Raw genomic sequence first — 16,487 nt, forward strand, 5'->3', positions numbered from 1 at the left:
TGTCAACGTTGTTGTGTCAACGTTTCTCAAACTCATATGTCAACGTTTCTTCCCTACATTCGTTTTTTCAAAGGTGGACTAGGCCAAGCTTCTTTATGGATGACAATGTGCGACCACATCGAAACAGCACATGTGGTCGAGCTCTTGTAACGAAAGAATATTCAGCGAATAGACTTTCGTGCCTGTTCCCTCGACGTTAATTTCATCGATCACGTGTGGGATAGTATGGGGAGATGTCTTGCAGCACGTCAAGATGTACCAAGAAGCATCCTGCAGTTGTCAACAGTGCTGATTAGAGTAATGGAATTGCATGTAACAACAGCTCACTACCCACAACTCACTAGAGTTGCACATTGCAGGATATACATCGCTATCACAGGCGTTTTAAAGGACAATTTCACTCCTGTAATGTCAGGGGGCAACATGAGTTGCAATGCTTCTAGTTTGAGTTATTGTCTCTGAATAAAAGTGCCATTTTTGTTCTAATCACGTGTTCCTTTCTGTTATTTCATATTATCATACTATAGCACTACACTCTATGCAGGGTAAAAGTTTCATCAATCTATGCCACTTGGGAGTGATACAACATACGAAAGTTACTTTAGTCCTTAAGTTTTGCACACCAGTGTACCTACACCATTGTGAACGTTTCTGCATACAAGTTTTAGACTACTATTGTCATTTATTTACTTTAGGTAATTTTGTTATTTCTAACAGTATGCTTTCATTATTATTTATGAAAGAAATGCTATAACATAATTTTCAATGTTTTAAGAAAATCTTTATTTGGCTCCCAGTGTTTTGAGACTCATATACATGAGTCTGCAAATAGTATTTTAATTTGAGTACTAAAGAAAATAAGTACTAGACAATGGATTCTGCTATCTCTCTATATAAAAGAAGTCTTGATTGACTGGCTGATCAATATCCAGGCCGAAACGTTTAAGCTAGAAACTTGAAGTTTTGACAGTGCATAGGATTTGCGACGTAAGGTACCACTAAGGAAAGACTTTTGGAAATTCAAGAGAGAAGTGGAAGAAATAGGGGTAGCAATTATTATAGTAAAATGTCCATACCTCCGAAAATCTGAAGAGTAGACATGAAATTTGATAGGGTGCAAATGTTAAAGTAAGATTTTTTAATATCTCGAAATCCCTTAAGGTTAGAGACATGAAAACCGGAATTTAGGCTTTTAATTTAAACTAATTAATGACGCGTTCCAGTGTTTTAAAATGTTTTCCTTAAAAGGGAAGAAGAGAGAGAGGAAGAAAAAAGAATGAGATTACATTGTTATAATAAGATGGCCATATCTAAAAAAAAATAAAAAAAGATTACAGACATGTTAGGGATATGAAACTTATTATATAGGCCTAAATCCTTTAGTCAAAACAAGTAGGAATATGCCACAGAGTTTCAGGAGTTTTGCTTTTAACGAGAGACGGGGGTAATCTCTATTTTTTTTTTTTTTTTTTTTTTTTCAAAATGACTTTCAGGTTGTCAGTCTCATCATCAGGGCGAAACGGGTGAACAATTTTGAATATAGTGCTTGAGCTGTGGGTTTTTATCACTTCACTTTGATTGAAATGCGTATTGTAAGGGAGAAAGGTGTTTAAATTTTCGCAAAGATTAACGCATAATCCTATTCTTACTGTGCGAAGAATGGAAGCAAAGACTGAAGTAATAGGTGAGAGGTTCTGGGGGCGAAGTCTACACCTAGTCGAAAGCTATTTAATTAATATAAACCTATTAAGTAATACAAATGTACTTACTCGACGAGGGATTCCACCATTTTGTCGACTGAAGAAGCTGTTCCATCTGTAACTTTGGTTGCCGTTGACTTTACATACGAACACACTGCCCTCTGTACACAAACAGAAGAATCAATTTGATACTGAGATAATGCTTCGTCTACACGAGCTAGAAGTCGTGTTACTCCATCTTCTCCGTCTTCACCTATACAAGGGTAAAACAGATTAACAATACTTGCAAAATAGCGAAAGGCAATTATTATCTTTAAAGTGTAAGCATAAAACATACTTCCAAGTAATATAGAAGTAGTCAATACAGCTCATAATTAATGACAGACATTTTCTATTTAATTGAAAGACAAAATTAAGTAATTCGAAAGGAAAAGTAGTCATATACATTCATACATTGTGTAAAAAGTTCCTTAATATCGCATTCACTTTTAGTTATCCAGTCACGCCTAAAACTTGATGTGCTTCTCCTAATCCTATATTATTTGCATTTAACGAAAAAAAATATCCGAAAATAATTCATGTATACCAGTCAATAAATCGTATTGAGCAGAAGAAAACGATATGCTTGAGTGCAACTTCTGATGCGTAGTTTTCGATAAAAAAAACTATTTTTCTAAACCTAAAAATCGATACTATGCAAGACCCATGCCATTTATTGAGGTGAAGCTTAAATTGAGATATGCCCTCATTAAGCCCTTCATCATAACACTGGAAAGGCAACAGTGCATAAAACTTAACACAGTTAAGGAGCTGTAACCTAAAATTATCATTAGCTCTTAAGATTTAATTTCTGTATTACTAAAGTATTGGCTAAGATCGAACAGGAAAATAAGTGTGAGGGTGAATTCTCATGTGTAGTTCTCGAGAAAATCCAAAAAAAAAAAAATAGGGGCGCTAAACGATATATCGTTTGCTGCCAATTGACAGTTCTTATTTTGTTGTTAGATATTGTGATTTTTTTTGTACTATATACGTAGCAAAAGACACTGTCAACTAATACATTATATATAATGTTGTTTGTATTTTTCTAACCGTGAAAACACTCCTTTAAGCACATGCTATTTGTAAGAGATTGGTGATTATGCAGTAAATAATTGGTGATCTCTGTAAAGATATACGAGATACAGTCAAAAAGTTTTCGGAATTTGGCTGTAACTATTTATTACCACAATATAGATACACATTTACTAATCGCCTTCAAAATAGGCTTCTTGAGAACACTCACACTTGTTCCATTGCTCTTGCCATTGTGGAAACAACACTGAAAATCCTGTTCTGGTATGTTCAGAAGTTCAGTCGTTGCGTTGGTTTCGATGTCTTCTACGGTGGTAAAACGTTACCTTTGAGGTCCATTTTGACCTTGGGAGAGAACCACAGATCCTCTAGTGCTACATCCGGTGAGTAGGGAGGCTGGTAGAGGAAGATTTCTAGCTCCTCCCCAATATTACAAAAGGTCTCCATGGTAACCGTTTTGCCACCGTAGAAGACATCCAAACCAACGTGACGGCTGAACTTCGGGACGTACCTAAACAGTACTTTCAGTATTGTTTCCAGCAATGGTAGGAGAAGTGGAACAAATATGTGTGTTTTCAAAAAGCCTATTTGGAAGGCGATTAAGTGAATGGATACGTATATTATGGTAATAAATAACTACAACGAAATTCCGGAAATTTTTTGACTGCTCCTCGTATATAATTTTTTCTGGCACTGAACTAAAACTACTAATAATAATGTTCGTGTATACAGTTAACCCAGTGAACACAGTAAGAGTCTGTATTGTTTCTAGTTATTACTTCATATAATTTATTAATTTACATTTGAATTCGAAGGTTGGATTTTTTAAATTATTGCTTTTAACTTAATAAAATTACTATAAACGAAAGTCTTTCTTTTTTTTTTATTTGAAAATCAGTTTAGAACAATAAATACGCCAAAACTTATCTTCGGCATCTTGACGATACTATATATTGATATAGAGGAAAACAGGGGGTTATGGAATCGTGGCTTCTATAGTATGCTGTACACTCGCGGAAATACGCGAAACTATGCCCTCGAAGAAGCTTCATGATGTGACAGTATTGTGCTGGTTGTTACTGGTGGATGACTTGCTGCAGTTCGTCTTTTTTTAAATTTGCGCCTACGAAAAACTTTTACAGGTAAGTTTTCGTTACTTATTTCGTAGAATGATTTTGCAAATTAAATGCCCAACTCTACAGTAGTGTGCGTGCGTCTTGTGTTGTGTTTCTAAGGAACAGAACGAAGTGTCACGTTGTGTGAACGATTTATTTGAGGTGTGAATATTTTACAAAATGGCCATGCGAGGGAGTTATGGAATATTTCTATTATTGGTAGTCATGTACTGTTTCATGTTTATTTGGAGTTTAACGTTCTGTGTCAATACCGACGTTACATAGGAAGGAACGTACTGTTTACCTGGGATCTGAACCACTGTTTGAGGTTTTATCTGAAGCTTGAAGCTTAGTATACACGCTGTTTTTCTTCATGCCCAGAAACGTTTTGCATCACAAAATTGTTTCGATTCTCATGGACGAAATCGGCTCACAGTTTAGCTTGGATTTCAACAAAAATGTGAAGGTTACAGTAGGTAGCTAGTCTACATATTTCTGGATGAATAAACTAGTCTATTAGAAGCAGTAGACTAGATTCTTTTGGTCGTTAAAAGTGTTCATGAAGAGTTCTCTTAATAATGTATCACTTTGCTGAAAGCTTTCTCTCTTATCGTCGACAAGCTCATCTATCACACCCTATGACATTTCATCATCACCATCGCAGAAAAGCAAACCATCTACACGCAGATGTCCAAGGGGCTCAGCGCATGTCCTGACTTCTTCGCCATAAAAAGAACACGTAGCACGTTCGTATGAGAAACGAGAATCCAGGCGTGGCGCCAATTGTCCTTCTAAAAGACGTGCTTCTTCAAAGAAGTGCAGAGGTTAATGGGACCATCTTCATCTACTTACTCTAGTAGTGAATCTGATGAACTGCGTCTTCAAAATTCCAGTAATCGAGAGATCGTGGCTCCGTGCTTCCAACCATAATATGGAGATGTTATGTGCATCTTTTGTGACAGTAAGTTTACGGACGATGTTCGTGGCTAAGTATGGATTAAGTGTATGATTTGTACAATGTGGGCTCATGAAGAGTGTGCTGTATCCGATAAGGACATCTATATATCCGATTTTTGCAAGTAAGAACGTGAAGAGTATGCGAGTTGCGAAAAGCTGCACAATTTATATGTACTTCTTCTTAGAAAGACAGCAATTTCTAATGTACTTCGCTACTATTCCATATACCCACCCCTATTCCATATCCCCTGCCTTTTTCTATATTTAGTATTTTTACTTTTATGTTCTTCCTATGTCTGCTAGGAACTTCTAGTTGTCATATCACAGTAATCATTAAATATCCTTCAAGTCTATATACCAACTATTTACTTAATACATATTCTCGGACAGTTACTTTCACATATGTAAATGGTGTTCCATAACCCCCTGTTTTCCTATAATAATCTGAAAAACAATAATAATGAGTCTGCAGAAAAAAAATCATTTTAAAATAAACATATAAAATGGTCTACATCATATCTTATTAATTAGCCTATGTAATCACCTCAAATATTTATTTAATATATACATTGATTGATATTGAGACGACTATAGTGATAGTTAATATGTTTAAATTTTTAAAGAATAATATGGCATTATATTTGCTTTACTAACATAGTAAGTAGACCTCTGGACTTTGAATTTTATCTTTGATAGAAAATAACCTAACATCACGTGTTAAATGGAAAGGATATTTTATGTTCGTGTTATGTGAAATTGTAAGCCTAACTGACTAATGTGCAATTAAATGCACTTATAATTTTACTCTAATATAATTACCTAGAGAAATCCGTTAGATAAACGTACTATATACACAGTGGTGCCCACCCCCCCTTATGTCTATGACGCACCCCCCCAATTGTCTATCCGTAGGTGTTCTTCCATTAAAAAAATCTTCTTTTCGATTAATTTACCCCCTCATCAAACATATTTATATAGATTTTAACCCCCCCCAAATATTTCAATGACGCAGTTTGCGTCATAGCCCCCCTTGTGGGCACCCCTGATATACAACAGATTTAAATATAGCTACGAAGTGCATTATCATTCCCATTACTCTCGAAACAAAATAAAACAGAAATAAAAATATTGATACATTTAAACATTGTTGGGAGTAGTGAGGTGAGTATAAATTTTAATTACCTGTGATATAATTTTAGTTGACTAACAAACGAAAGACATTTAATTATCAAGTTTGCATTTCTATCTTCCTGCACAGTGAAAGCGTGCTTCAGCAGTTTTATTCTAAGGTCTCTTAAATACTTACAAGGGAAGGTCAGGAACTGACTCCGCAAAGATCCGATCGAGACAATGTTTGCATTTGACATGTTATAACTAGACGAATCCCAAAGTTATACGTCATGAGTTAGAACATATTTTATAATGTAAAAGCTATTAGCTGGCAGGATAGTTTGAACAGGGTCATTTGTTCTGAAACGGTTGGGTAGATGGAAAACTCGACGAACACCTACCCCATCTTTTTCAAGGACACACTTTTCGGAGTAAAAACGTTTCCTCCAGAGTCCTCCGCAGAGTTCCAGACGGGGTCCAACTTAAAAGTTTCGAATGCTAAGAGGGTTAAGTAGCACATCATTTGAAAGCTGTTGTGAAATAAAAGAAGACGGAGCAAGTCTTAACTCTCTACGACAACCCTATCCAAAGTGGCGGTGTGTCAAAATGTAAACAAAAACTTAATTGAAATGTCCTTGGATACTTCTATAAATCGGAAACGGTGAGACAAATGTGAAAACAGTAAAGGCCGTGTGGCATTATTTTCAAAATACAACGATTTAAAGTAAAAACGCCTTATCCCATTGCCCCCACAGGGTACCAGGTGGGGTCCAGCTCAAAAGTTTTGAAGGCAAGGGGTTAAGTAGCGCATCGTTTGAAAACTGTTGTGAAATGAAAGATAAGTTCACAATGACGGACTAATTTATGTATGATACAAACAGGATAGAAAATGAAAGTGAGAATAACCAAGAAGTAAGAAATAATCGAAATGGTAAATAAAAAAATAAAAAAAAAACAATAGTGCTATTCGTTCTATGATGCTTCCAATCGTCTGCTGCGGTGGTTAGAGCTGCCGCCTGGTGGCAACAACTTCTGTACTTCGGTCATTCGTAGATCTCTTTACTTCAATGGATCGAATGAATGAAAATGCAACATAATTGTCAGATGCAACATAATTATTAGCATTTATATACAAACTCATTTTTCACGATGGCAGCCATATGGGATTACAGATGATACGTCTTTGACATTTTTGTGGATATCTACTATTGACAATAAACGTAAATACCACATTTCGCTTCTCCAGCTCCAGTGCTTTGAGCTGACGTGCATGTGATACATAGTGTGGCATTTTGAACTCAAGATCTCGCTTTTTTTTTTTTTTTTTTTTTTGAATATTTCGTATCTTTTCGACACCTGTGCTTACTGATCATCATTCATGCCAAATTTGGTTTTCCTAGCTTCACCAATTTGGAGTGCCTATATTTTCGACATAAATTTTAAGCAGACATCTTGGATTCAAGGTGATCATAAGATTTTCAATTAAGTTTGTGTTTACATTTTGGTCCTCTATCATTTTGCACAGGGTTATCTTAGAGAGTCCAGACTTGGTCCATCTTCCTTCATTTAACAATAGTTCTCAAACGATGTGCTACTTAACCCGTTTTGCTATTTGAAAACTTTGAGTTGGACCCCACCTGGGACACTGCAGGGGCCCTGAGACAAGACATTTTTACTTTAAATCGTTGCACATTGAAAATAATGCCACACGTGCTTTCTTGTTTTCATATTTGTCTCACCATTCCCGATTTATAGGGGTGGCCATGGACTTTTCAATTAAGTTTTTGTTTACATTTTGACCCGCCGCCAGTTTGCATAGGGTTGTCGTAGAGAGTTGAGACTTGCTCCATCTTCTTTCATTTCACAACAGCTTTCAAATGATGTGCTTTTGAGTTGGACCCCGTCTGGAACCCTGGGGCAATTTTTTTTACCCCCCAAAAAAAGTGTGCACTTGAAAATGATGGGATACGTTTTCGTCGAGATTTCCATCTACCCAACCATTTCCGAATAAATGACCAGGGCCGGATTTAGGGGCGCAAAGTTGCACGTGCACCACTCCCCTTTGTTGTAAATATACACTACCTAAAGTGAGAAGCTAGCAGTGAGTTTTGCAAAATCAATAATTTCAGTCAATTTTCTGTAGGTTGAACGAAAAGGATTCATCGAGAGCAGACACTTATCATTTCCAGGGCAATTCCTGATTCACACCCAGATGCCTATAGGCATGTAAAAACCTCAAATTTAATTTAAATGTATTGGCAATTATTTGGTGCACCTCCCTCAGAATATCCTGGATCAAGCCCTGGGTCCACACTATTCTGCCAGCTAATATCTTTTACATTACAACATAGGTTCTAACTCACGATATCCCGACTAGTGGTAGGGATAACTTTGGGATTCGTCTACTTATAACACAATAAATGCAAATACAATTGTCTCGTTTGGATCTAAGCGGAGCTAGTTCGTGACCTTTCCTTGTTGGACGGAGGACCAGTACCACAGTACTGATTTCGTTTACGTATATATATATATATATATATATATATATATATATATATATATATATATATATATATATGTGTGTGTGTGTGTGTGTGTGTAGACATAATACATTGGGACCTGTTCTCAAATCACTTCACTCTACTTACTGCGTGCAAACAGTGCTCCAGCTCCAGACAGAAAATAAAGGATTTTCGGGATGATAAGATAGGAAGCGATTCCGATAAGAGCACCTGCTATTAGACCTCCTATGTCTAAGTTCAATAGACCGTAGAAGCCAGGGAGACCCACAGCCGTTGGGTTGTAATTCTGCAAGAAATGTAATTGGAAAGCATTTGCTGGATACTAAATCAGTTATACTACAATACTTGTAAAATATATATTACATAACTACTACTTTTTTTAAAAAAAGAAAGTAATTGTTAATGTTTTTCTTACACGTTTTCAAATATTTTAAAGAATTGAAAAGTAAATGAAATTCTTGAAGTACTTATTCATTTCAGTGCAGCACGTAACGGTGTTGAGTACCTGAGCCATATTGATATTTAGCTAGGGTTGCAAACTCTGAAAAATAAAATTACGAGCACTAACTGACAACCCTGAAAACACATGAAGAATAATTGCATTTTAAACCTTGATGTATAGATAATTGAGCCTGGCAAAGTATAGTCAGCCAGTAAAATACCGATAAGTTGGCAATCCTATTTTAGTACACTGATTTATGTGGTATTAGTTTTCTGTTTTCTTTTAAAAGATCTGAAATTATTACTGATTTCTTCTTCAATGCTGTTTAAATGTCTCTTATTTCTTGGAAACTATTTTTAAAATATAGACTTCAATATTTCATAATCAAATTTAATTTAAGTATTATAAAATTTATCTATGTATAGTACAAAAATAATCTGAGTCCGTGAGTAATGCTAAGTTATGTTGATTTTAAAGTTTAACGTCTCGTTCAGCAGTGAGAGACATGGAACCACTGATTAACGTAGAATCGGAACTACATGAGCTCACACGGAGACTCGAACCCTGGTCTTCCACACCTAAGGTGTGTAACGCTGACCACTTAGCCACGAAGGAACTCTGTGTGAGTAATGCTAACTTTTAATAGTTAACAATCACCGCTCCACTACGTTTCCTTTGTTCGCATCTGCTTCCTTTATTTGAAAATGAATACTCATGATCGTGTACATGAACGTGCTTTGGTGATTATTATTATTATTATTATTATTATTATTATTATTATTATTATTATTATTATTATTATTATTATTATTATTAAGACAAGGATTGTAGGCCTACCCACAAATAAAAATTCCATGTCAAATACAATATAATTTAGTAACTAAGGAACATCAGAATTAATATTTGTATAACCGCAAGTTAATTCAGCAAACTCATTTTTAAAAATAGTAACGTAAATAAGTAGTACTTTTAACTGATTATGATTTTCATTACAGCCAACAGCGAGCCATAGGTTTGGAAGAAACTAATGTATACAGTGGTAGTCAAAATGATGGACCCGACTTCAGAAATTTGTTCTGTAAAATCTAATAAACATATGTTATTGTGAGACGTGTTAAGAAAGATAAGCTGTCAAAGTTGATCATCTCGCTTAACATAACACACATCAAGCCGATAGTCTATCTCTTGCCAAACCTTTTGTAGTATGTTGTATGTCAATACCCAGTGGCGGATCCAGCCCGGAGCCGGGGGGACCTAGGCCCACCCAGTTTTTCGAGTGACAAAAATAATTAAACCTGTTATTTATATATTTTTGAAAGTTTATGATAAACCCAATGATATACCTTCATATTCAGGGATATGGCTGCCCCCCCCCCCCAGTTTTTACCTTCTAGATCCGCCACTGTCAATATCACTAATTCGTTTCATATTCGATGCTAAATCTTAGCGATAGAAAGTGGACACACTGGGTGCATTATTGAACTTTAAAAGTTAACCTTTCCAAGCGCATGTCTCACGATATCATATGTTAATTAGATTTCACAGAATACATTTCTGAAATCGGGTCCATCATTTTGAATTTCCCTGTATAGTGCATTTTCATTTGAAAGGTAAGAGACTTTGAACTAGATTTGAAGATGAAACCAATAAACTCAAAAAAGAATTAAACTTCCAGTTTACTTCAAAGAGAACGAAAAAATAATCCTCCATACGAATCAATTAGCTAAGAAACAAAAATGCTGCAGATATTCAGCATTAATGAAACCAAAACACAATTTTTTCTTCTATATTGAAAATAGAATAATCTATTGCAATATGACTGTAATGATCCAGAACTATGGCATTACCTGGTTTACGAAACCAAATCTACTGGCAGCTGACTTATCAAGTTCATTACTTTCTGAGATTGGCCCTGTCGAATCAAACTTCTTGGCTTGTAACATTGCTGGAGGAGCCGGGACCATTTTCACGTAAGTTCCTTTATCTTCCATGGCAATCTGATCTCCGGGTTCTTGAAAGTAGCTGACCGGGCTTGGAAGAAATCCGCTGAAATATTGGTAGTCACTTGTAAGACTCAATAGTATACGCTTTAAATTAACATAAGAAGAAAGTTTTTTTTAAATAGCAAAAATCAGGTTTTAATACTTTTTGTAATGCTCTAAAAGCCATGGATTAATGTGACTTCCATGACATAATTGAATCCCAATCAATGACATAACATCTTGGGTCCAATAATAATAATAATAATAATAATAATAATAATAATAATAATAATAATAATAATAATAATAATAATAATAATAATAATAATAATAATAATAATAATAATTGTTTTATTTCAAATTGCTATTTACAATATATTTTACTTTAAAAATATTAAAACATAATTAGCAAATTTCTATTTTTTAATATCTTTTCGATCAACATTCATTATAGAAATCTGATTCTCTCCCCACAGAGAAAAAGCAATTGCCTTAGATTCTGGTTCCACCTCTTTCAAGTTTCAGATATAAAAAATTTGGTAATTATTATTATATATTTTCTTTCAGTTGTTTGCCTAAATTAGTAAGAAAATAATATACCAGTCAGAATGTTTAGTGTCATTGGACTAAAGTTTGACTACAACAATCGCCAACTATGATATATAGTTTTAGATAAACAAATGGAGTGTTATTTACGAAATTATATATTGAAGAAACTTTAAGTGCAAGTTAAAAATCTGGAATTACTGTATCTGTAAGATCAAACCTTGTAACGTGAAAGAAAAAGATTTAAAACGTAAATTAGTTTTCTCCCTAAAGTTTCACATAAATAAGTTTTGCGTAAAGTCGAGACCTGTCTAATTACTTTTCCGAATCGGAAAGATAATTTCAACCCATTGCGTGCATATCATTAGCCTTGTCTTAACTTTTACAACCAAAACCTGGTTCCTTCCAAGAATTTTTCCAAATCTATATATATAAAAGAGAACGTACAAATCCTTTGTTAGCTCATCACGCTAATACGGCTGAACCAATTTCTTTCATTTTTGGGGGGTTATTAAGATTTGGACCCTAGATGGTTTTTATCATATCACTTTAATTTTCAATTACCAGTGTCTTGAGATAATTGACCATTCAAGTGTCCATAACGTACAAATCCTTTGTTAGCTCATCATAGCTAAATCTAACCGTATTTATATGCAACCCACATGACCGTGTCACTCGGCGGGTTAACATAAATGACAGGCGATATAATGTTAACATTTACTCCAATCTTCTATGGTTTTTATCATATCACTTGAAAGCGAAAAAGTAAAAATTATCTAAGTAACAAAGTTTATTGCGTTCCGGGGTGACCCCAGCGAAGCGGGGTGAACGCTGCTAGTCGAAAATAAAAGAAGATTGGAAGAAAATGTTTTAAAATGTTAGTTATTAATGAATAGCTCAGCATTCAATATTGCAATTCTTATTATTAGTTATGCAACATTATTCCATTTCACTTCTATATATTTATCTATTTTATTACAAACAATCAAGTAATTATTTCTTAATTAATCAAATGACCCGCCTCAGTCACTCACACAATGACGTAAGAGTCATAATTATTTAGAAATTCTTCTATATACGTTTTTTTCTGTTTATCTCATTTATTTATGCCTTATCATAAAATCACGTACTAATCAACTCATTACTTCCTTAACTTTGAGAGTACTGTGGATGAGTGGTAGAACAAGTTACGTAGAGTCCTCTTTTGCGTAAATCCCCTGGTTCGAACTCCGGCCAAGTGAGTTTGTAGTGGACAACATCGTGTCTATGGATTTTCTCAGGGTATTCCCGTATTCTCCCACATTCTCATACCACTAATTTTTCCATTATCATTCACTTTCTCTAATCATCGTTTCCCTTAGCCTAAAGACCATAATCGTGACGTTAAAGAAATATTTTATTTCGTCATTTCACTGTTCTTAACTATAAGCAAAAGCGTGAGTAAAAATCGGCAATAGACATTGGCTCTTTACATAAGAGCAATTATAAAACCAAATAAACTTTGGTAAAACTGCAAAAGAGGATCCCCTGAAACGTAGACTACATTCATTACTATTTCTAGAAGATTAAATTTCGTCTGGTACATGTCAACCGCTGGAGTGTATTTGCTGCCATGTAACGGCACGATGTGTAGCTTCCGGCATTTCAGAATAATTATAGGTGTGGTGTGACAAATATACTGTGCTTTTCGCTTTTGAGTAAAGAAATTAGGTGGTAAGAATTCCTAGTTAAATGTCAAGTTAAGTGGGCTCTTCGTAGAAAACGTTGTGTTCTTGGATTTTCTCAAAATTATCACAGCAACTCTTCCGTCATTCTTCATTTGAATTTATTGCCCATTTCCTTTAGCATAAACGACAAACCGTGGGATCAAACTAAAGATTTAATTTCTTTTTAAGGAATCTTAAAAGAGATAAGTTACTTCACTATCAGTATAATCTCATATTAGTATTTATATGAAATTACAATATGAAAAATTTCGTCAATAAATTCTGTTAAGTGAAAACGCATTCAGAATAGAAAGTGTATCAGATGCTGATTTAAAGATGTAATATGTCATTTGACATGATTTTTACGTTAGTGTGTACGTGAGATTTACAACAGTTAGCGTGCTATTGGTGATAATTTATATGCAATTGAAAGAAGGAACATTTTTATTTTTAGCAATTTATATGCAAGAAATAACCGAGTTATTTTCTGAATAGAAACATGCACTCCAAACTTTAGAAAAAATACATCCCGTGCTCATGTCCTTTAAGGCTAAAAGAAACGGATGATTAATGAAAATGAGTGATTGGTGGAATGAGAAAGCGGGAGGAAAAGAGAGAACCTCGAACCCACAGACATGACGCTGTTCATCAAAAAACTTCATGAACTGGTATCGAACTAAGGACACCAGATGTCAGTGCTCTATCATTGAATCTCCATATTCCACTAACTTTAGAAAAACATGTCTTTCAAATGTTTCAAAGATTTTTTTTTTACTTGTTCTTTTAAAAAATATTTTTCTATCCTTATTTCCAAAGCACATCTTTCTAGAAGCCTTTTAATATAGTCATCCATTCTAACATATTTTCTTTAAAAAATTCAACGAATTAATAATTTTTAAATATAGGGTTGAATAATCTGTGATTGTTCACAGAAATTTCAATATTGCTTCTAGGATTTTATTTCTAAGTTTGCTTAATTTATGAAATAAGTAACTAATCTCGGTATACAAAGCTAAGAATAAATATGATACTTTCTTTGTACTTTACAAATACAGTGCATTCAAATACACGTTGAAAATTCGAATTATTCAAAATTAGTAATATTCTAAAATGTGTATTTTTAACCATCTAAATTTAAGCGAACAAAAGTGCTGTATATGAAAAAAATAATTAACATAAAGTAGACTTTACGTGTAAGGTACCATATGCGAGATCTAATACTCTTACTGCAAACAAACAAAACTACATTTACCCACATTTAAATTAAGCCACACGTACCGTGGAAAATAAATTTAGGTACATTCAAGGAACAAACACACAAAGGAGTACACGAATGTCAACTTTAATTATCTGTTCTCGTTTAAAGAATTTCGTGAGCTTTGTTTGCTTTGGATTGATTGCTTTTACACAGTCAATAAAATCTTCAATCTCATTTATTGAGTGAAATATGTCATTGGCAATGTTTGATTGACATTTAAAAAAATCATCTTGAAAAACAGATGAATTCTGCTCATGCTCTCCTTATCATCATTAGATGGATTGTATTTTGTGTCTCACTTTCCTGTGGCGTCACCTGAATAACTGAAAGTCAAATAAAACTGCATTCTTCTGTTTGGAATCTGTCCAACACTGAACATTCTTGAACTGTAATTATTTCGAATTATCTAGATAAGAAGTTAAATAGTTCCATTGACCCACTATTTTAAACGTATAATAGAAAGTCCTACAAAACAATAGACCATAGAAATCTACAAGTCTTCTAATGACTTTTAAAAAGTGGAAAATTAGTTTTGGACAAAATTATACGTATTAAAAGTCCTTTAATTTAGGATTCCATTCCTCTCCATCGCTCAATATATTTGATTTATATTCAACTTCTTCTTCTTCTTCTTCTTCTTCTTCTTCTTCTTCTTCTTATTATTATTATTATTATTATTATTATTATTATTATTATTATTATTATTATTATTATTATTATTATTATTATTATACTTCCAAACTATGCTATGCATAGTGTCAGTAGTCTTTTATAGATGGCTACGTCCGTCCGTCCGTCTGCCGACAGTTATCAAAGAAAAAACTGTAAAAGATATCGAGAAAGTCTTCTGTAATCGATTTAGTGTTCCAAGAATATGTTTCATCTCCTCCCTTAACCTTCTATTCAAACCAAAAATGGTAGAAATTAACCATTTTCGATTTCAATGTTGGTCCCCCATAGAACAAAAACAGTAACAGATAGCGAGAAGCAGTTTGCTACAATCGATTCAGCGTCTCAATAAAAAAAAATATCGTCTCAATCTGAAATACCCTACTTAAACCGAAAGTGGTTGAAATTTGCTAGTACTTCCGGTTCAATACTGATTTTCATAGAGTAAAACAATAAAAGACATCAAGAAGAGTTTTTTTAATAGTCGATTCAGTGTCCCAAAAATAGGTTCCGTCTCCTTCGTTAATTGAAACCGGAAGTGGTTCAAATTAAACATTTTTGATTTCGATGTTTATCACACAAATGGTAATAGATAGCAACAAGTAGCTTTTAGGAATCGATTCAAAGTCCCAAGAGAAGCGGTTGTGGCAATATCATCACCACCCGCAATACTATCGTAAACGGAAATGGTTGAAATGTACTCGTACGACCGGTTTCAATGCTGATTTTCACAGACCTAAAACTGTAAAAGATATCGAGAAGTGTTTTCTTTGCAGACTATTCAGCGTCCCATGAATAGGTTCCTCCTTCTACGTTAATCTTTTATTCAAACCTGCACGAGGAAGTACCCATTTCCGGATTCAACGTTTATCATAATCGAACAGAAACTGTAATAAATACCAAAGGATTTTTGTAATCGATTCAGCCTTTCAAGAAAATATACAGTCAGCACCCACAACACTACAGAAACCGATACTGGCTGAAATTAACTAGTACTTCCGGTTTCAATATTGACTTGCATGGAGCAAAAACTGTCAAATATGTCGAGTAATGGCTTTTTTATATGAATCATCTGAGAAAGAGCCTCTATCTTGATCTTACTTCTCTATTAAAACCAGTAGTTATAAATGTACTACTTCAAGTTTGAATATTGAATTCACATAGATCAGAAGTCTACCGTAGTTTCACTCTGATTGATTTGATTTGATTTTAATTTTAGCGTCACTTTCACCAGCGAGGTTATATGAGACGTGGACCTACAGCTGAATATGGGATCCGATCTCGCCATTATTCATTATTTATTGAATATTTATTATTATTATTATTATTATTATTATTATTATTATTATTATTATTATTATTATTATTATTATTATTATTATTATTATTATTATTATTATTATAGT

General features: G+C 34.0%; 1 protein-coding gene across 1 annotated transcript in view; it reads right to left on the reverse strand.

The window, feature by feature from the left end:
• LOC145663607 (uncharacterized) overlaps nucleotides 1-16,487 on the reverse strand; it is a 38,781-nt gene that overhangs the window by 5,739 nt on the left and 16,555 nt on the right. Inside the window, exons 3-5 of the mRNA XM_081729716.1 lie at nucleotides 10,768-10,966; nucleotides 8,605-8,764; nucleotides 1,770-1,953 (exon numbers count right to left, since the gene is read on the reverse strand). Coding sequence (XP_081585842.1) covers nucleotides 1,770-1,953; nucleotides 8,605-8,764; nucleotides 10,768-10,966 — 543 coding nt within the window. The remainder of the gene's footprint in view (nucleotides 1-1,769; nucleotides 1,954-8,604; nucleotides 8,765-10,767; nucleotides 10,967-16,487) is intronic.

This window comes from Thermobia domestica, chromosome 11 (assembly GCF_964235325.1).
Source record: "Thermobia domestica chromosome 11, izTheDome1.hap1.1, whole genome shotgun sequence".
NCBI lineage: Eukaryota > Metazoa > Arthropoda > Insecta > Zygentoma > Lepismatidae > Thermobia > Thermobia domestica.